This window comes from Zonotrichia leucophrys, chromosome 21 (genome assembly GCF_028769735.1).
Source record: "Zonotrichia leucophrys gambelii isolate GWCS_2022_RI chromosome 21, RI_Zleu_2.0, whole genome shotgun sequence".
NCBI lineage: Eukaryota > Metazoa > Chordata > Aves > Passeriformes > Passerellidae > Zonotrichia > Zonotrichia leucophrys.
Window position 1 is genome coordinate 3,420,822 of NC_088190.1, and position 20,557 is coordinate 3,441,378.

Here is a 20,557-nt window from a genome sequence, read left to right on the forward strand (position 1 = left end):
GTCCTCCATTGTGGGGAGGGGAAATGAATTTGACTCCATGTTCTTAGAAGGCTAATTTATTGTATATTATATTATATTATATTATATTATATTATATTATATTATATTATATTATATTATACTACATTACATTACATTACATCATATTACATTATATTATACTACATTATAATATATTATATCATATTTCCTTTCCATTGCAACAAAATTGTTTTAAAATAAACTTCTCATATATATATATATATATATATATATATATATACACACATAAAAACTCTGGTCATTTAATGTCATTTCACTCTGATTTGCCCCAAGGGGTCTATTAACAAGAACCTCAGTTCATTTTCAGCTCCCTCACCTGGCCCCGGGAGTGTCTGAGACCACTGGGGCTCCTGGAGCTGGGGATGTGAGGTGGTCTCTGCCTCCCCTTTTTGGGGAAGGACTCTGGAACAGAGCACACCTCCCTGGAAAAGTGAGCTAGCTGACCCCTCCAAGCAGGCAAACCCCACAGCTGGGAGGCTCTGAGGGTTTCAATGACTCCTCCGGGCTTGCACAATGGACCCACAAAATGCCATCCAGCTTTTCTGCATCTCTGCCCTCCCTCCCTCTCTCCTGCCTCTTGATTCTCTTTCTGTGGGTCCAGCCTGCCAGGTTGGAGCTGTGCCTTGCTAGACAATGTGGTTTAGACCATTAGAGGAGTTTGGGGCTGTGGGGCATGCTTTCTGAAGGGAATGCAAGTCTCAAGAGAGCTGCTCAGTGTACACAATCCCCGGGGTGCTTTCCAGAATCCTATTCCCTGTCAGCACTGGTCTGAAGAACGAAAGGACGGCACTACAAGGAGGCAGAAAATGCATTATGCTCCTCTGTGCTTCACGAGCTCCAAGTAACACTTCTGCTTCTCCCGTATGAAAAGGAAAATGGGTAATGACAACCTACTTCTACTGAAGAGACAATTTTCACTCCTCCTTGGCAAGTGTAGCTGGGACAGTGCCTTTCTCTCCACTCAGAGGCAAATTAACAGATTTTGCCTCAGAACACAGTGGATGAAGTGCAGCTGGCAGCGTTTCCCTGCTGTGGTTCACAGCACCCTTGGGGTGCCCACACCTGGCCCAGCTCACAGTGGGTGAACACATGGGGGCTGTAATGGATAATCTGTGAAGTGCAGACCCCATTGAAGGGAAAAAACCCTCTTTTCTCCCCAAACACAGCTCTGCGCACCACAGCCCAGCAGCCAGTGCCTGCAGCTTTGCACCAGCATCAGGAACTTTTACTCTCCCGGCGCGATGACTCTGAGAAGAACAAGTTAGACAAATGAATTCGCTAATGACTTCCTTCCCTCCTCCTTCAACGGGGGGATAATTCACGGTTCCTGCTCCCGCAGCGGGGCTGCTCCATCGCCTGCCCGCGGCAGGCTGAGGAGATGAGTGAGACAAAGGGGGCCGAGATTGCCGGGTGGCACCGCCCGCCTTTTCAAACACCACAAAAACAAAAAAACGCTGTGCTGGCTGCTTTAGGGAGGCATGGAGTGAGTGCTGCACGTGTGGCTGGGCCGGTGACAGGCAGGGCTCTCCAGAGAGCAGCAAGGATGCACACACACTCTGCCCAGGCATCTCCTTCCCTCTGAGGTTTCTGCTCCAAGCATCCCAAACTAGCCCTGAACCCAAATAATTGCCTGCATAGAAAAACTTTGCCTGCACACCTGCTTTTGGTACTGTCGAAAACCTCAGCTGTCCTTTCATCTCTTTTGTTTCTGGAAGCTTCTGGCTGGTGGTGATGCAATGTGGAATGGAGGCCAGAAGCTTGAGAAGAGGTTCAAGACCAGAGGAAGGCTGATGATGAGGGCATGGAGCCTTTCCATGCTTGCAGTCACTTGCCTCACCAAGATGTACAGATTATAACAGATATTTATAGCAAAAAAATTAGCCCTATTTTTTATAGCAAAAATTCAGCCCTATTTTTTATAGCAAAAACCTCAACCCTGGCACTGCCAGGCCCCAGATCCCCAGCATGGTCCTCCCTGCAATTGGCCCTTAGCTCCACACACTTTGCACAAATGGAGAAATAATATTTTTTAAGTGAGGCTGCGTTAAGAGGATTTGTTTGAGATACAAGATAGCTCCTATTAACGTTTGCTTGTTTGGGTTTATTTAAGCCTTAATTGAGTGTCTTTTACTTAACTGCGTTCCAGTATCTCTCTCAGCCTCTTAAGAAACAATCACATGCTCTTCCCTTCTTCTCTCTCAAGATCTTTCATGTTAGTGAGCTGGGTTTAATGGCTGATAAAGTCCATGGGCTTGCAATAAAGCTGAGCTTTCTTTCAAGTCCCTGAACACGCAGCCCCAGGAAGGTGTGCCCAGGTCAGCCCTGGGTTTTGTTACCTCTCCGTGGCAAAGCTGCCTTAATCAGCAGCTGTGAGCATTGTGATCTTGGGATTTTTGGTCATGAACACCCTGGGGCTCAAGGCTCCTTGCCTCCCAGAGGCAGATTTGACAGAGTCACAGCCAGTTTGTAACTGGTCTGGCTCCAGGAGGTGAGGAGGGGACAGTGGCACCACTGAGGGTGGGATTAATGGATGGCTGTGAGGGAAGCAAGCCCTTAACACCCCAACAGACAACGATCGTGCTTAGTGAAAACCAAACACAGCCTGGCCATTATTTAGGTATTTTTGTTGTTTCTGTCAGGGCTGGGATGGGAGATGTCTGTTCCCCAGGCAGCTGCCACCTCCCAGCATAAGCTGGTCCATAGCTCAGCCCCTGGCATTTCATCCTTCCCACATGAGGCTCCTTCTGACCAAGAGGAAGGAACGTGGGGGTTTGGATGCTGAACTACAGCACCTCCAGCAGCAGCTGGAGCCGATCCAGTGGGAGCACATGCGAGCAGCAGGGACTGGCAAGGTATCCAAGGGACAATGCTGACCTTCCATCCAGCTGCCCTGCTCACAGGAAGATTTTCTCTCTGAGGAATAAGTTTCTCTGGAGGCAGAAAAGAAACCAAATGAGTCAGAAAGGCAGCAGAGACTCATCTTTACACAAGCCTTGCTTTCTGCTGTGGCTATTCAGAGCAGAGCTGTGGTCTCTGGTGTGCCCCTTCCCTGCAGGTGGTTTGTCCCTGTGAAGGGACACCCCAGCTCTGTGCATCACCGCTCTGCTCCTCTCTGATATCCAGGAGCAGCTTTGAAGAATCTATCCCCAAATGCATACCAAAACTTATTTTATTGCAGCAGCTGAACAGAAAAGCAGCTCTGCTTTTGAGAGACACACTTTTCTTACAGTACAGCAGGAATAATGTCGCTCCTTACTGGCAGCACCCCCGGAAAGAGAGAAAAAACGCATCAGGCTCTGATGAAACACCTCCCAAAATAACCAGCGCCTCTCCCCGCTCGCTCCCCTTTGTGCTCGGCTGTCTTTGGGCGAGCACGGAGCACGAAAGGCATTTCCAGCCGAAGGGAATTCGGTGGTGCGGGGGCCCGAGGCGGCGGTGGCGGATCCGCGCTCCCGCTGGCCCGGCATTGTACCTGCGGGCCAGCTGTGCAGCTCGGGATGGAAACTCTCCCAGGGCTGGCTCGGGAGCGGGATGCCCGCTCCGGGAGCAGGATGCCCGCTCTGCCGGCTGGTGGAGCCCGCTGCAGAAACAGCCGGGCCCGCTCCACCGGCCAGCGGGCCGGGGCTCCCGAATTGCGGGGGACCCCTCGCCCTGCCCGCAAAGCACGGACCGAACCCGCACTCCCCTGCTGCCCGCGGGGCCGGGACGGGCTGTACGGGACACCGGGGCTCCGCGCGGCCACACCGCGCTCCCGGGGCGCGGAGCCGCTGGGCCAGTGCCCACATGGACTGGGCCAGTGCCCACCGGCGGAGCGGAGGCTCCGCGCCCCGGGGCCGCCGGCGAGCGGCTGCTCGCGGGGTCCGGGGAAAGGAGCTCTCCAGCGGGGGAGCGGCTGCCGGAGCGTCCCGGGGAGGGACGGGCCGATCCCCGGCGGGGTCCCGGCACTGCCCGGCCATCCCCAACGGAGCCGGAGTCGCAAGCGGGTGTGAGCGCGGGTGCCGAGCCGGGTCCACCCCCGCTCGGCCGCGGCGCGGAGGGGCCGCGCTCCGCCCCCGCCTCCGCCCCGCGCAACTTCCCCGCGCCGCGGCCCCCCGCCCCCGCCCCGCGGGTGCGCGCAGAGACGCGCGCGCGCCCAGCCCCGCCGCGCCGAGCCGAGCCGAGCCGAGCCGAGCCCCGGTGAACCGCACCGCGCCGAGCCGAGCGGAGCCGCACCGAGCCGCGCATGGGGCGCGCAGCCTCCGCGGGCGCGCAGCTGCCCCGCCGGCGCTGAGGAGCCGGAGCACCGGAGCACAGACCCCCCGTCCTCGCTGCCGCCGCCGCTGAGCGCCGCCGGGCATGCCCGCCCCGCCGGTCGCCGCCTGCCCCGCCGCTGAGCGCCGCCGCGGGCGCGGGGCGGCGCGCCCGGATGGAGCGCTGAGGCGCTGAGCCCCGCCGGGCCGGGCCGGGCCGGGCCGAGACGTGACGATGTGGATGCGACGGCTCCCGGGAAGCAGGTAGGAGCGGGGAGAGATGGCCCCGCCGGGCAGCGCTTAGGGCATCCCGCCGCCGGGCGCGCTCGGGGAGCGGCGGAGTTAAACCGTGAACTTGGAGAGGGCTGGGGAGCGGAGCGGGGTGCGGGATGGATGGAGAGCGGTGTGTGGAGCGCAGCGGCGAGCGCACGGTGCAGCCCGGGGAGGCGGCCGGTCCGCGCTCCGCGCCGTGCCGGGCTCCCCCCACCCGGTTCCCCCGCCCCGCTCGCCCGCCCTGCCCAGGAGATGGAGCCGCGGTCAGCGTCCCCTCGCCGGCTGCTCGCTCCCCTCTGGCCGCCCCAGCGGGGGCTGCTCCGGAGAAGGGGCTGGGGGGGCGTCCGGGGTGCGGGCAGATGGATGGATAGACGGATGGATGGATGGAGGGATGGATGAAGAGATGGACGGATAGATGGATGGATGTGTTTGGGAGATTAATCGAGAATTGCCATCCAGAGGAGACGGAGGCAAAGTGTTACGTAACACATTTTCATTACCGCTGCGAAGTCATCTGAGCCGAAATCTTGTTATTTCCATGGTGCTGTGGCTGGAAAGCCCTGGCCCCGGCCCCTGCCTGTGTGCGGCCCCGGAGCCCCAGTAGTACCTGGGTTTTGGTGCTTTGAGCCCATCTCAGTGGCATCGAGTGCAAGCAGCAGCGGGTTAAACAAGTGAGACCCTAAGGAAAAGTGAAATCCACGATCTGTTTTGTTCTTCCCAACTCGGTTTTTTATTGGGAAAGCCCTGGGTCTGGGCGGTTGTGTCGGGCAGGGGTCAAACCCCAAACATCCCTCCAGCGAGCGGGACGGTGGCTCCGGCACATCACCTGCTGCTGGGGACAGGGGTCCCAAGGCGAGCAGTCCCGAGCGGCCACCCCACTCCCGCAGCTCGCAGCGGGCCCTGTGGCTGCTCCCGGGGGAGCAGGGCTGTGTGGGCAGGGGAGCTGCGGGGTGAGCGGATGGTGGGTGCAGCACCGTCAGCCCGCGCCGCCCCCCGCGCCCCTGCGCTCCTGCAGAGCGCGGCTGCAGCCTGGGGGCACGGAGGGAGGCAGGCAGGGCCCCCCGAATGCACCATGGACAGCGAGTGGTGATGCCAGAAGCCTTTGTCCGCCAGCCGTGGGAATCGCTGCTGGAGGCTTTGTCCCTCTGTCCGGGCTGTGCATGGAGTCCTGGAGGGTGAAACCTGAACTGAGGTTTTGTCTGTGCTGAGCAGCTGGGGGAGGCCCTTGGCCTCTCTCTCTCACACTCCCGTGCCGCGCCGCATATTCCAGAGGCACGTGGCGAGCTGGCTGCCAATGCCCCCCTCCTTTGTCCCGTGCCTCTGGCTGGTGCCCCCCGACAGCCCGGGCACACGAGCACCTTCACGCTGCCGCTGGGGATGTCCGTCTGTCCGTCCGTCAGCCGAGGATGCGCTGCTGCGTGCGGGAAGGACAGAGTCTGTGGTGATGTAGCGACCTTAGGAATTCCTCCCGGCGAAAGCACCCGAGGGTTTTCTCAGGGTGCCACGCGTTTGGATTTATTTCGTGTCAGGTGAAAGCCCAGTGGAGCTGGAGGGCCGCTTCCCGAGGCTGGCGCGGCAGAAAGCTGTAATCCTGGGAACAGAGGACGCCCTCTGCTTTGTTATTTTTGAGGAGAGTTTAGCAATGGAAACAGGAGCCCTCTGCTCGCTTCCCTCCTCGATTCATTCGCCCTGCGAATTTCTGTGCTGTGCATCCTGGATCCCCAGCACCAGGCTGTCCTTTCTGCCACCTCATCAGCTTCCAGTCCCTCCGTGTTTTATTTTTAATAAGAGATAACTTTACTGCTAACCTTGCCTGCTGCTCTCCCTTCTCTCTTACTCTAATTGCTTCTGGCTTTATTTCTGACATTTCCCATGTCATTTCTCCTCATTTTCTCCAAGACTACTAGAAAAATAGCTTCGGGAGGAGCAGCGGAGCTTTGCAGCGCCCGTTTCACCCCGCGCAGCCTGTGCCTGGAGCGGCTGCCTGCGGCGGGGAGATGGTACCGTGCTGCTCCTTTCAAGTCGGATCCCTCTCGCCCGGGGCGGTGGCAGTGCCTGACCTCGCGGTGAGCTGCCGGGGAGGGCAGGACCTGTGTGCAATTGCATTCTCAGAACTATTAGGTGAAGGGGAGCTGCCTTTCCCTGGTTTGGAGTGGGGCACAGCGAGCAGTGCTGCCCTGAAAGCCCCTGCGAGGTCCCAGCGATGCTCCAGCCCCGCTCTGCTCTTGGCAGGTGTGGGTGTTGCGGGGCAAAATCTGTTCTTTTTGGGAGGTGGCAGTGGCTCTGTCACTTCCCTGAGTGTGCACAGACATACGTGTGCGTGCACACGCCTGCGTCAGTGCCTGCGCCCGCCTGCGAGGGCACGGCAGCTCTCTGCAGCGTGCCAGGCTTCCAGAGCTGCCGAGGACTTCCCCTCCATAGCTATGAATATAATGTTTTAAACAATATGCCACGGTTTTTACAGCGCTGAGCTCTGGAGTGATTTGCAGTAGGAGTAAAAACCACCGTTCGCAATTTCTCGGCGATTGTATAAAGCAACTCATTAAAAGCATACATCCCTGCACATTGGCTCCATGGAAACTTTATGGGCCTTGTAGTTACTGCCAAAGCAAACATTTTCCATGAATTTCACTCATCGGGTTCACACTGTCAAATGTAGATTCAGCCGCTCGTCAAAGATGCAAGCCTTGCAGTCTGGGAAGTAATGAGAGCAGTAAGCAGTGGGAGTTAATGGCCTCCACTGAGGAGTCCTTACTCATCCTGCATCCACACAGGGGCTGAGCTTGCTGCTCCCGGGTGGATTGATTGCCACAGAAATTCATCTGGTGTCACTGGCTATGATACTTAACGGGCACAATAATGCTTGAATAAACTGCACTTTTATGCAGCGGTTTGTACCTCTGTGCTGGCTGCAATTTCCCAGATGAGGCGAGGGGAGCGGCGCTTCCCAGGGCGTGAATAATTGTTCTAATAACACCAGAGCCTTGTCGTGGTGGTGTCTCCAGTGGGGTGGCAGGTGGGAGTTGTCGTGGTGCTGCTGGGGTGTTTGGGGCTTGGTGTCCTGTGTGGCAGCTGCTGTGCCAGCCTTGGGCAGGCGGGACGGGGACGGGCAAGCTGCCGGCCCAGCTGCTCCTGCGACCAGAGCACCACGGCTTGGCTCTGCTGTGCATCATGGTCATCTGCTGGAAAGAAGGGGTTGATAATGTCCCTTCAGAGCCCAGACTGAAACAGGGAAGGGCAGCCAGGCAGAGGATAGATCTCCAACTGTGTTTCCACCTTCCCTCACCCAATCTGATCCTCAGGGTGTCCCAGCGTGCCGTATTTACCTCAGTGTCTGTAGGTATGGATGGATGCAGGCTCCCAAGGGCAGCTCCATAGGGTGTGAATAAGCAACAGAACCTCCAGCAGGTCTGAGGGTTATTATGAAAATGTATGCATGCCTAAGCTTTTAAATATAGCTAATGGGAGAAGGACTGGGAGGAAAGATTACTGGAAGCTCAGTGTGCTGAGCAGGAGCTGCTCTGCTCTGGTTTGTGGTGCCTGTTGTTCTCCTGGAGGGCTGGTGGTAACCAAATGGGCAACAGCAGTTCAAGCCCAACAGAGTTTGGGTTTGATAGCAACACTCTTCCAGCAGGATAATTCCTGGAGGCTGAGTGTGTTGGGTGGGATCAGTGGATGGTGTGACATTGCTGGTGCTTTCACCCCCTCCTTTAAAAAAAAAGAGGTTTTACTTCTGTTCCTCCTTCCATTTTTCCTCCCTCCCATCTTCCTTCCCTCCCACATTGGGTGGTGCTGCTGGGAGAGGGCTCCTCTGCCAGCATCCCAGCAGTCACCATGGGTTATGTGGGGCTGTTCCCAAATCTGCTGCTTGGCCCTTCCTTGCCTTGGCTCACTGTTTTCATCAGAGTGATTTTTTTCACTTAAAAAAACCCATTAAACTCTGGACCTGAAGTGACTCCTTAAAAATGGAATTTGAGTCGATATGAATATTTCCTGTGGCTCTTCTTTACTGGGACTTGCACCTACAGACTTTGATAGCTTATATAATTTCCTGTGATGGAGATGTACTTCATCTAATTTCACTTGGAAATGCATTGATTAAATCAGAACTGCTGAGAGATTTAAACTGAGTCTCAGTGGCCTGAACTTAACTGTGGGAGGTTTACCTGCCTTCATCCTTCAACATTAATTTGGTTTTATAAGGATTCCTTGTGAAATGAGCTTTTGTCTGCTGCTGAATCTCTTCTGCTTTCTGGGTTTATCAGTTACTTTCTCCGGCCTCAGCAGCTCTGCAAGGCGAAGCTGCACTAAAGCCTCCGTTCAGTGCAGCACTGAGCTCCTTCACTGGGAACACAGTGGGGACTGATGAGCATTTTGGCTCCATCACCCTCCAGCGCTCCCAAAACTCTGCCCAAGCTGGAGGCAGAGCGCCCACACTGCCTGTGGTGTGGTGGCAGGGCTGGGTGCTGTGCTCACAGTGGGGCCAGGGATGCTGGGTGTGATGCTGTAGGAGCAGGGTGGGGACCTGCCCCAGGTGCAGCTGTGTGGGAGTGTCCTCCCATCAGTGCTGAGAGATTTGGCATTTATGGTCCCAAGCAACGCTCAGAAAAGGAGGAACAACCCAGCTTGGTTGGAGGTGGATGAGCAGCTCCATGGAGATGAGCAGGGGTGGGGTCAGCAGGCGCTGGGTGCCTGGGGCAGGGGGCCAAACACCCACTGGGACTCGCCTGAGGACTTATGGAAATAAATAAATCCAGTCATTCACAAAGTGCTCATTTCCAACTCCGATCTGCAAAATGTCTCCTTGTGACTTGGAAATGATGTGTAGGCAGGAGATACGCTTTGACATGCGATGATTTTTGTTGAAGTTTGCTCTGAAGGTCTTTCTCAGCAGCTCCGCTTTCCTGGCAGTGCTGGAGCATCCCAGGGGCACTGTGTCCCTGCTGCCAGTGGCTGCTGTGTCCCCATGAGCCAGAGCCATTGGGAGCAGAAGCTGTTCCCTGGCAGAGCATCTCTGTGGGTATGGAAAGGACTGTTCAGCTCCTGCTGCAGGAGCTGGCAGGGAGGAGAAGCAGCGCCTTGGCTGCGGAGCTGCTCTGGACCCTGGCTGAAGCATCCATGGGATGAGGCTTAGCTGTGGCGAGGCAGGAGCAATGAAGCTTTGCTGGCCTGGCTGTGATGCCAGCACTTCCAACTCCACTGACTTCCAAATAAAGGCTGAGCAAAAGCTGCTTCAAAAACAACACGTAGCCTGGGAGCAGCGAGGCGCTTCCTCCAAGAGGCAAGTCTGGATGATTGAGGTGGAAAAAACTGGAGCTCACCAGAGAGCACGTGCTGTAGCACAAGAGAAGCATGGAGATGGGGACGTGCTGGCACAGGGGTGACCGTGTCCCTCTTGGGAACGGCAGCAAAACACACACCACGTGTGGGACTGTGCTGTGCCACACAGGAGAGCAGATTTGTGACTTTCAGCTACAGCTTGGTGAGAATTGATGGCTCCTGTCCATGAGGGTTTTGGCTGTGCCTCTTCTGCAGCATCCTGGGATGGTCAGGAGAAACTCCTGAGGCTGCTGAGGAGGGAATGCGGCCAGCTGAGGAGCTGTGTAGAGCTGCTGTGCTCAGCATGGGAAGGCTGGGGACTCACTGCTCAGCAGCAGCGTTCGAGGCGCCGGTGAGAGCAAATGCCGCTAATTGATGTTGCCACTTGACTGCACGCCATTCAGGTTGAAGATGTGACAAGGTCGGGGCCAGCCCAGGTTGTCCCCCCTGGGAATTGCCTGCCTAGCAAGCACAAGCACACGTGGCTCCCTTAGGGACGCGTTCTGTAATTGCCTGAGTCCCGTGCGTGACCCCAGCCCCGCTCCCGGCGCCTGCCATAGCATCTCTGCTCCCTTTGCAGGACTCGGGTAATGAAGCAGCAGTTAATTGACATGGACGAGGACATCCACTTAAGGACCCACCGGAACGTGGGTGATGAATGCCAGGAGATGAAGCCACACACCCCGCCGGGAGCGTGGTTGGCTCTGCCTCTTCCTGGCCAGAGCCAAAGCTTGGCTGAGTCCGCAGCGGCGGGGCGTTTATGTAGGGAAAGTGTGACCGCTCCGGATGCTGGCAAGTGTTATTTTAGAAAGAACTCCCAAAATGAATCAACCTTTTTTTCCTACAAGTATCTGTCATTCATGGGTTTTCTTTTGAGAAGTTTTTCATGGAAAGGATAAGGATGAGTTATTCATCTTCTTGTTTCTTGTCTTTGTAAGAGGCTCTACCTCAGCATCATCTGACGTGACACACTCAGGACTTACTCTGGGCTCCTGTCAAAGTGACATATTCTCTGGCAAAATCAATTTTGCTAATTTTGATGGATGAGGATGGAAGTAAAGCTGCTGGCACAGGTGCCTTTGAAGGAAGCTGAGATACTGAGGAATGCAGGAGGTCATCCCCTGCTGCCAGCCTATTGGAGATAATGCTGCAAAAGTTTAATCTCTCTCTCAAAGGGGATTATTGGGTTTTTTTAATGAGATGCAGAGCACAGTGATCCCTGACACACTGGCAGTTGGGCTTTGAGGGGCTGTGCCCCCAATGGCAGAGTGTTCTTGAGGTTCTGTAGACAAATCCTTATCGTCACTTTGATCCATCAGGATTTTCCATGGCTGCAGTGGGAGAGCCTGGTTGCTCTCCCAGTGTGAGCTGCCTGGTTGCTGTATTGCACAGTGAGATGGCCATGGCAGAGAGAATGGCTCTTCTCCATGGAAAAGAAATTGCTTGGTGCTAAAAGGGATTTAGAACTTTCTGTGACAGGATCAAGAGTCTTTGCCCCGGAGTTCATTCCCGCTGCCTTTGCTTTCTATTTTAGCTTGGCTTTTTCATCATCTTTTTGGGCTGTTCTTTCTCCATGCTGCGTGTCACGCTGACCCTTCTCTGGCAGCGGGATGTCCCTGTGGTGGGGCTGGGCAGAACCAGTGCTGTCTCAGGAGCCAGGGGGGCCGGGGGCTCCCCAGGACCACCAGCCAGAGTCTCAGCTGGGCAATGCAGTGCCCTGCACTGAGCTCCCAGCTCCTGGGCTTTGGCTTTCTCCAGGCTTCCCTACTGACGTTTCACACCTTCAAAGAGAGCTCTGCTGCTCCATTTTTTCCTATTGTATTTCTTGCTCCATAAAAGCCATCTGTTCCTCTTTCTGCTTTCAGAGTCTTCCTTCCTCTCATCTTCTCCATCTCTATTAGAGTTTATGGAGCTTTTGAAATTATTGACATGTTCCCTGTGTTCATTTCTGAGGATGGCTGCTGAGGTTTCCGGGCAGGCTGTGCATCTCTGGGTTGCCAGGGACTTCCCAGGAGAAAGACAGGTTTGGATCTCAGTCACTGCAGGGCAAATTGAGAGCAGCTCCATTCAGAGACCGTAGTGCTGGAATGAAGATCTGAGTTAGATGGACATCCCTATGTGGACATCCAGCCTCTGCCATGGGGAGGGGTTGGCTTGGCCCTGTGCTGGCCATCCAGATGCTTCCAGTGGGTCAGCACTTGTCTTTGCTCCTGGGAAAGCAGAGCGCTTTGTGAGGCCATCATTAAAAATCCCATGATGAGGTATTTTCTCCCTGGATGTGTTCCATGGTTGGAGGCATTTCCCATTGATACGGATACCACAGCGGGCTCTGATGCGCAGCTCCCGCAAAGGCACATTGTGTCACAAAGACACCACAGACCTCTTTTAATTGTTTTGCTTTAAAGCTTGTTAAGCTGCTACTTTAGATGTATTGAGCCAACTTATTTTTTTTTTTTAGATCAAAGCGTTTCCTGCTTTCATTGTAATGACATGCTTGAGCACATTCATTTAGAAAATATGATCAGCACTGGGTTATTTATCTGGAAAGCGCTGGGGTTGAAGGGCAGCATAAGCCACAGATTTGTGCCATGGTTTTCCTCAATGTAGGTCCTTCAGAGCTAAGGGCTGGGTTGGCTCAGTTGCTATCTTTTGGAATCACTTTGTGGATATATATTCAGAGGAACAAAACCCCTCATAAGGCTGCAGCTCCAGTCTGGGATCTGGCAGCACTATTGCCATCTCAGTGGGAAGATCTTTGCTTCTGCCTTGCCATGCCAGGCCATCCCATTCCATCCTGTCCCATCCCACAGCACTGAGCATTTCATCCTGCTTGGACAGACCAATGCACACCTTTTATCCAAGGGGCATGCCTGATCATCCTGCAGTTGATTGTACAGGAGGCAAATGCGTGGCAATAGAAGAAAATTCATGATCAAAGCAGAGAAAGCAGGAATTTTTTGGATGGTGGCTGTGGGGAAGTGCACTGTCCTGCCTGTGCCTGTGTCCACAGCAGGCAGCCACTCAGCTCAGCCGCTGGCCTTATTTATTGTGGGCAGCATTAACTAACACCAGGGATGATCTCTAAGCTCTGGTTTTAGCGTGCTCCAGCGTATGTTGCAGTCCTGTTCCCTCAGCAGACTGATTTTGGTACATGGGGGAGTGTTTTCCACTGCTGTCATAGGGATGGGAGAAGGCAGCACTGTCTTGTGTGCCAGGTCACCAACAGCATGTAAAGTCTGGGCAGAGATTTTGTGGTGGCATGAGGAGCTGGAACACACGAGGAGGCTTAGGTGGAAACTGAAATGAGGGGGAAAGCCCTAATTTGCTTAGGTTTATGGACTGTTTTTAATATCAGCAAGAGCAGAGCTTGAGACTGCAGCTCTTCAACAAGATTTTGGTGGATCTGGAAATCTGAAACTTCCCAGCAAGTTGTGTCTGAGCTGGAGCTCTTGCTACTGCCTGGTCCCCAGCGCTGCTGTGGAACTCGAGGGGGGGACGAGTGGGGTAAGTTGGCGACAGGTGCCAGTTTGGGCTGGAAAGCCAGTGCTCACAAACCCCCTTTATCCAGGAGGGACAAAAGCCGAGTGTTATCGCTGCTGGGTTGATGAAACACCCCACTGTCCAGCCCTGCCACACTAAATACATGCAGTGTTTGCTGCCTGGGGCGGCGGTGGGGGGAGCGACGGCCGTGCTGAGGGGGATGCTCCAGCAGTGCCATCACTGTGTGTGCTGGGAGGGATGCTGTGGTGGTACTCAGACTGTGTGTGCTGAGGGGGATGCTCCAGCAGTGCCATCACTGTGTGTGCTGGGGGGGATTCTCCAGTGGTACTCAGACTGTGTGTGCTGGGAGGGGTGCTCTGGTAGTATCTGGCCTGTGCCCACTGCGGGCTATGCTCTGGTGGCACCCAGGCTGTGCCTATTACAGGGGATACTCCAGTGGTATCCAAGCTGTGCCCACTGTGGGGGATGCTCTGGTGGTATCCAGGCTGTCCCCACTGTGGGGGATGCTCTGGTGGTACCCAGGCTGTGCTGCTGGGGAAAGATTTTCCAGTGGTGCTTGCCCCATGCCCACTGGGAGGGATGCTCCAGGAGCACCCACACTCTGCCTTGCCAGGAGGGATGCTCCAGCAGTACCCTGGGATGCAGGGCCTGAGCTTGCCACTGTGTTAACCCCCTTGGGAAGCACTTGAGACAGTTCATCCCCTGGCTTGGCTGGGACCTGTCTCACCACACTGACAGATGAACCTGCAGCACTCTGAGTCTTCCCAGGGGAGCCAGACTAAGCTCAGAGCTGCAGCTGCCAGAGCAGTGGCAGGTAAATTACCAAGCACTGGTCTTGCACGGAAAATTTTGAGGCATGTTTTTGTCTGAAGATGCATGCAAACTTCTGGGCTTCCCACCCTGGCACTTTTCAAATCCTGTCTGAAATAATCCCTGAAGACCAGAGAAAACTCTCTCAAGCAGATATCCTGCCCTCTCTAGCGCAAGCTTAACCAGGCTGACCATAATGGACAGTGTTGGCCAGCTCACTGTGTTAGCTCCCACACTCATCCTCAGGCTGGCTGGAGGCACTGGACATTTTGTCCTGTCAGTGTCTTTTAAAATATTTGAAAGTGGGAACTGAACTTGAAACTCGGGGTTAAAGGCTGGCTCAACTTTGGCATCAACTGGGCACAGCTCTTGCCTTCGCAGCGATGCCACGTGGGCTTGCTCTCTGCCCGCTCCTTTTTACTCTTCCCCACCTTGCTCTGCCGCATCCTGCGGGTGTGGGATGCACCAGAGGGGCCCTGGACTGGTGGGCACCAGCAGCAGGGTGCAGTGGGGCTTTGCCCTTCCCCTGCCTGTGGCGAAGGACGGGCCTGGAGGCGAGAGCAGCCGGGGCCGGCGCTGCGGAGCCAACGCTGAGCATGCTGCCGGCGCTGGCAGGGGCTGCACCTCCCGCATCAGCACATTGGCTGATGGTACCGCTGGGTATTAATTATGCCTTCCGCACTCGCGGCTATTCAAATGGTAAAATTGTTTATTTGCAGCTGGGTGAGCTCAAGGCAGAGGCAGAAGAGCGAGTGGCTCCCCCCGGCATGGCCGCCCTGCTGCCCCCCTCTCATGGCTCCCAGGGATGGATCCAGCTGCCTCCACCTTGGTATTTCCATCCTTGGGGGGGGATCTGTGGCTTCCCAGCCCCATCCAACCTCTCCCTGCCCCATTTTCCCGGGGAAGTGGGTGTTTGCTGTCTGCCTGGCCAACAGGCAGCAGCGTGGCGGGGAGGATTCAACCTATTTCACCCTCTGCTGATTTCCCTCCGTGATAAATCCCATCCCCTCCGCTGCGGGAAGCGGCGTCGGTTTAATTACTTGTGGGGAGAAGGGGGCAGCGGAGGAACTTAGGACTTGTTTTAAATATCACTTTTATTAGTAGGTAATCCTGAAGCTCAGGACTGTAATATAGATAGGTAGTGATGTGGCACATTTAATTTACTTAGGTGCTACTGTGTGTCAGCCTTTGTGCCTTAAGTCCCAGTCCTGGCTTTAAAGAGCTTGGCAGCCATATTTTCACAAATTTATAATTATCTGGGAAGAGGTTGGGGCTACAGATGGCAGAGTGTGTTGTATGTTCCCAGTTCCCATTGGGTCTGGGATCAGAAAAGCTCATCCTGTAGCAGAACATGGCTCAGGAGAGAGATCTCCATGGTGCTGCTGATGCCTGGATGTGGGGTGGGATATGGTGGATGCCATGTGGGAGTGGTCCACAAGGTCACCTGCTGATCCTGTATTGGAATTAAATACTGGAATATTGGAATTAAATTAAAGACAAATGACACCTGGATGGTCCAATGTCCCGCAGGGCTGAGAGGCGTCATTTGAACTTCGCCAATCACACAACGCCCTTTCTGGAATGCCAAGATTGACAGACAGCACTTAGCAGGGGGCAAGGAAGGGGAAGGGAGAGGTTATTGGCACACCTGGGGAAGGAACTGGGATACTGAGACAGGCTATTACATCACACCACAACAATCCTGTGCCATAACTTGCCACAAGCCTTTTGGCACTCATCCATGGGATGGTGCATCTCCCCTCCTCCCAGCCCTGCGGAGAGTCCCGGCCCAGCCCAGAGTGCAGAATGGCAATGCTCCATTTCCATGGTGATGGTTGGTAGTGTGACAACAAAGGACAGTCTCTGCACTGCAGGGATCATCACACAGGACAGCGGGATGGAGAGGAGAGCTGCTGCAGCAGTGGCTGCAGTTCCCACCTCGGCGAGGACACACAGTCGCGGGCCAAGTATCTGCCACTGAAGTTTTCCCCTCTTCCTCCTGCTCCAGTGTGAAAGTCACCCACTGGGATGCAGCGGCCTCGTTCTATTCCGTGTGGAGCCGCTGAGTTCCTGCATGTACTCTCATAACCTGCCCTGCTCCCAATGCCTTTGTAGGACACGCAGCCGCGCTGCCAAGGATGCTTTTCCTAGAGCGTGGTGCCTGCTTTCCTGCCTTGTCTTGCCTGGGTCAAGGAAACATCACCCCAACTCTCTGACCACAGCTCCAGGCATTCACAGGAATATTTCTGTCCCTGCCTCGCTTGGTGTTTGGAGATATGAAATGCTCAGAGTTCGTAAATCACCCCAACAAGGACATAACCTTGATTCCCTGTGCAATACCGATAGATTACCTAACAGGAGGCATGAAATGGAAGAATGGCTCCATTTGTATAATTCTGCATTAAAAATCAGCCTATTCTACAGTTAATGCTCCTGTGAAGTGTCTCCACAGGCACGGGAGAAAGGGGCTGATGCTGGAGAGCAAAAAAGGACCTTATGAAAGGGACTGCACTCAAGTGAGCCTTTGAGGCTTTGGGGAAGTGGGTTAGTGCTGACGGGTGGCGTTTTGATGTTTGTCAGAGCCGTGATCCCAGCTAATTTTCAGACGCATTACCAGAGCCGGGGGGTTCTGAGAGCACAGCGGGTGCACTGCATTAATCCATGTCCTGTCTGCAGTATCAGGGCTGCCTGAGGGGCTGCCACCCCTGAGGGTTCCCAAGCTTGGGGCAGGGGTTGTTCTGTCCCATTCCATGCTGGATGCTCCTTCTTTCCCTCCCTGCTCATGGAGGTTGGTACCAAGGCACAGTAGTGCCAAGTTCCACAGCAGCCTCTTCCCCACTCCCTAGGACAATGGTGAGCTCAGATCCTCCAGCATCCTTGAAATTAATCTCTTTCACATCAACTGTCCTCCTCTTCAAAGCACTCAGCTGCACCTGGAAAGATTCAGGAAGGGGTTTCACACAGGGGAGGGCTCTGAAAGGTGCATTGGGTGGGGAGGCTGTGGTGGCTCCAGTGCAACATCCACTGTTCCATCACCTTTGGAACTGGAATGGGCTTGGATTGGCTCAGGAAATAGTCCTGGAGTGCCTGATCCATGTCATTAGCCCAACAGTTTCCTTGAAATCTACTCTAGTGCTTGTTGCAGGTAAATATTTGTAGGAGTTCCATTTCCTGGGTGTGAGTGTGGCCGCCTCACCATCCGTGGAGCCAGGGAAGTGGATTTGTGACAAGGCCTTGGATGAGGAGATCAAGGACAGGATTTCATTTTCTCAAATATATCCGCTCTGTGTTCCTTTATCTAACCCAGTTTCAGAGTTTTATTGAGTTTTTCCTGGAGTTCTAAACAGTATTTTGGGATAACATTCCCATTCACCTCCAAGATGGGAAAAGAAGGAATGTGAAAATTGCCCACGCTCCTCAAATTTCTTTGCAAAATGGGTTGTGTGTGCTTGTAGGGGGGTGAGGAAAGCCCTGATTCCCGAGTGAGGAGTGTAACCACAGCCCTGCTCCATACATCCCTCGGGTCTACGTCCCTCCAGCCAGGGCTGGCTCCGTGCCCCCAAACCGAGGTGGATGGATGTTGTGTGTGGGTCCGGATGATGTGTTCCCTTCCCTATGCCACAGCCCCTCTCTGGGTGCACTTAGGGAGTTTTCCCATGCTCTGGGAGCAGCTCATGGTCCTCTGCTGTCCCTGAGAAGCAGCTGGTGCTGTTGGAGAGGTGTTTGAGCTGTTTGATGTCTCGGCAGAGCAGGAACGCCCTCCCGGCCTCCGAGCAGCGGTGACTTTGTGCGGGCGCTCCCGAGAGGCGAGCGATGCTGTCCTGCTCCTGCCTGTTCTGCCGGCAGGGACTCCCGGGGCGCTGTGCCGGGCCGGGCCGTGCTGTGCCAGCCGCAGCGGGCTCTCCTGGGACAGCCCAGGTTTTTCTGGGGCAAGGACAAGGTGGTGGCAGGAGGTGCGGGCGGGATGTGTCCTCGCTCCGCTGTGCGCTCCTCGCGGTGCGTTATCCTCGCTCCGTGGGTGTCCTTCGGGACGTGTCGCTCGCTCTGCGGGCCCTGGCAGGGTGCTGGCGTGGGGAGAAGATCGGGGAGGGAGGGGAGGGCAGGGTGGTCCTGCCTCTGGCCGCGCCACGCTGCCGCATCCATCCCCGCTGCCGCCGCCGCGCCGGGCACATCACGCTGCGTTGCCAGGACAACGGCAACTCCTACACGCTGCTATTTATTCTGAAGGACACTTGCTCTTATCTGTTGTTGCAAAGCCCTCAGAAGATCGCATGCCACGCAAAATTCCTCCGAGGTAACCGGACTGGCTGCTGCTGTCGCTGAAGCCATCTCCTGGGGATGTGCCAGCTGCTGTGGTGGCTGGGAGGACACTCCTGGGGTGGCAGCCCCTTGCTTGATGGGACGTTGGTGGGAGGGTGACCCAAGCTGTCCTTGGGACAGAATGGGATCTGCTCCATCTGGGTGTCCCTTACTGTGTCCATCTCCATGCCAGAGCCTGTGACCCTGGGCAGCAGTGAGGGACACTGGTGTCCTGGGTGTCAGCAGCACTGCCTGGCCATGCTGGGACACAAATTTCCAGCATGGCCCAGGGCAAGGCAAGGGTTGGGTGTTGCCTCTGCCCACACATCCTCCTGATGCTGCTGTGAATGATGCAGCTGTGTCAGGCAGGTTCTGCAGAAGCAAGCCCCTGCAAGTTCACTCTGCCTGAAATGTCACAAGGAGACAGGAGGAGATGGAAATATCTGTTTTTCCTGTGTGCTGCCAATCCCAAGCAGCAAGGACTGGCATTTTGTCTTTCAGAAGTTTCCAGGCAATGGCTGGGATGCAGTGAGCGCCAAGTTTGGTCTGGGCACATCTTCTCTGGCTCTTTTCAGCAGCTGTTCATAAAAGTTCTGAGTGTGAGCAACACAGAGAGCTGGGAAGGGGATGAGATCTGGGGGTGGGCACAGATGGTGTGAGAGGTGGCACCTGGAGTAAGTGCCATGTCAGGAGGTGCCCAGCACCTTTCCTTCCTTGCAAGGAGACACTTCAGGTGATGCTGGGGAGCTGGGCAGAGGCTGAAATCAAGCCTGAGGTGCTACAGGAGTGATCCTGAGCATTGCAAAGGTGAGTCTGTGCTGGATGATCCTGCTGGAGCATGAGCTTGTGGCTCCTCACCAGTGGAAGCACTGCCTGCAGCACGTGGGGGACACTCTTCGTGCTGCCACCACTCTGTCGTCCTCCAAAAAAACCCACCACCACCACCACGGTTTGGGTGGTTTGTGGTTTTTTTGAAGCCTTGAAATCCTTCCTCCCCCAGCCTGAACTATTTTGGTTCCTGTTGTCTGTTTCTGGCTCTTCCCTTTCTCCTTCTGCGCTCTTTCCTTGCGTTGCCTTCTCCCTCCCCAAAATAAATGTTGTTACGCTTTGAAAAAATACCCAATTAGGAAAAAAGCAGAGATCCTCTGAGCAGAAAAAGCCTGTGCCTGGGAGTATCCAGGTCAGCTCCTTTAGCTTCGCTTGCTCACGCACAGAGGGAGTGTACAAATGCTTCTGTCAACCAGATGCACATTCTGTCGTGCTCCCAAGGACTGTGCGGGCGCTGCTGCAGAGGATTAGCCCGTTTAGCCATGTAAAGCTCTCATTAACTCCTGCTGAGTTCGACAAAAGTCTTTCTCCTGTAAAAGCTAAGTAAAATGGAGTAAAGATTTTTGGGTTTTGGCCTAATGATTTTTGGTTTTTTTCCAAGGGGGTAGTGGGGGGAAAAGGCAACAGAAATTTGCCTAGCAGAGATTTTCTTGCTGTTTTATGTGGGGGAGCATCACTGAGGAGACATGAGGGGAGCAGAGCCTCAGTGTGCTGTCACTGGGGAAGAGAGAGGGCTGTGACATGACGTGATGTGACGGTGACATGAAAGCAAGATTCCAACTGCTGAAGCTGCCAGCAGCTCAGGGGTGTTCCAGCTGCTCTGTGGCAGAAAGGGCAGCAGAAAGGGCTGCTCCTCCTGCAGGGTCATGTTCAGCCTGGGTGCTCCACGCTGTGGGAGGGATGTGCCGTGGGAGGATGTTCCTGCTGCAGCGTGGGTGACTGCCACAGTGGGAGATGGGCCACACGTGCAAACACCAGGGCCCACGGACTCGTCTGCTCCAGCCCTTTGAGGGATTCACCATGCTGCCTGTGGGATTGGGAAGCAAGGGATGCGCTCTCTGGTACCCCTGCATCTCAGTGTCCCTGGAGTGAAAGCTTGTGCTGCTGGAGCTCTGCTGGGCTGTCTGCTTTGGATAATTCACCCAAAAGGACTGAGTTTGGGCAAAGCAGGCACTGGCCGCTCCTCCAGGGTGTTTCCTGGTAAAACCCATCCTCGGGTCATTCCCATCATTCCCAGACCAACTGAAAAGTCAGTT

The 20,557-nt window shown here is 55.0% G+C and overlaps 1 protein-coding gene across 1 annotated transcript in view; it reads left to right on the forward strand.

Moving 5' to 3' along the window:
- The first annotated feature begins 4,149 nt into the window (after positions 1-4,149).
- Positions 4,150-20,557, forward strand: part of AJAP1 (adherens junctions associated protein 1) — a 38,590-nt gene continuing 22,182 nt past the window's right edge. The window contains exon 1 of the mRNA XM_064730786.1: positions 4,150-4,535. Coding sequence (XP_064586856.1) covers positions 4,507-4,535 — 29 coding nt within the window. The 5' untranslated portion in view covers positions 4,150-4,506. The remainder of the gene's footprint in view (positions 4,536-20,557) is intronic.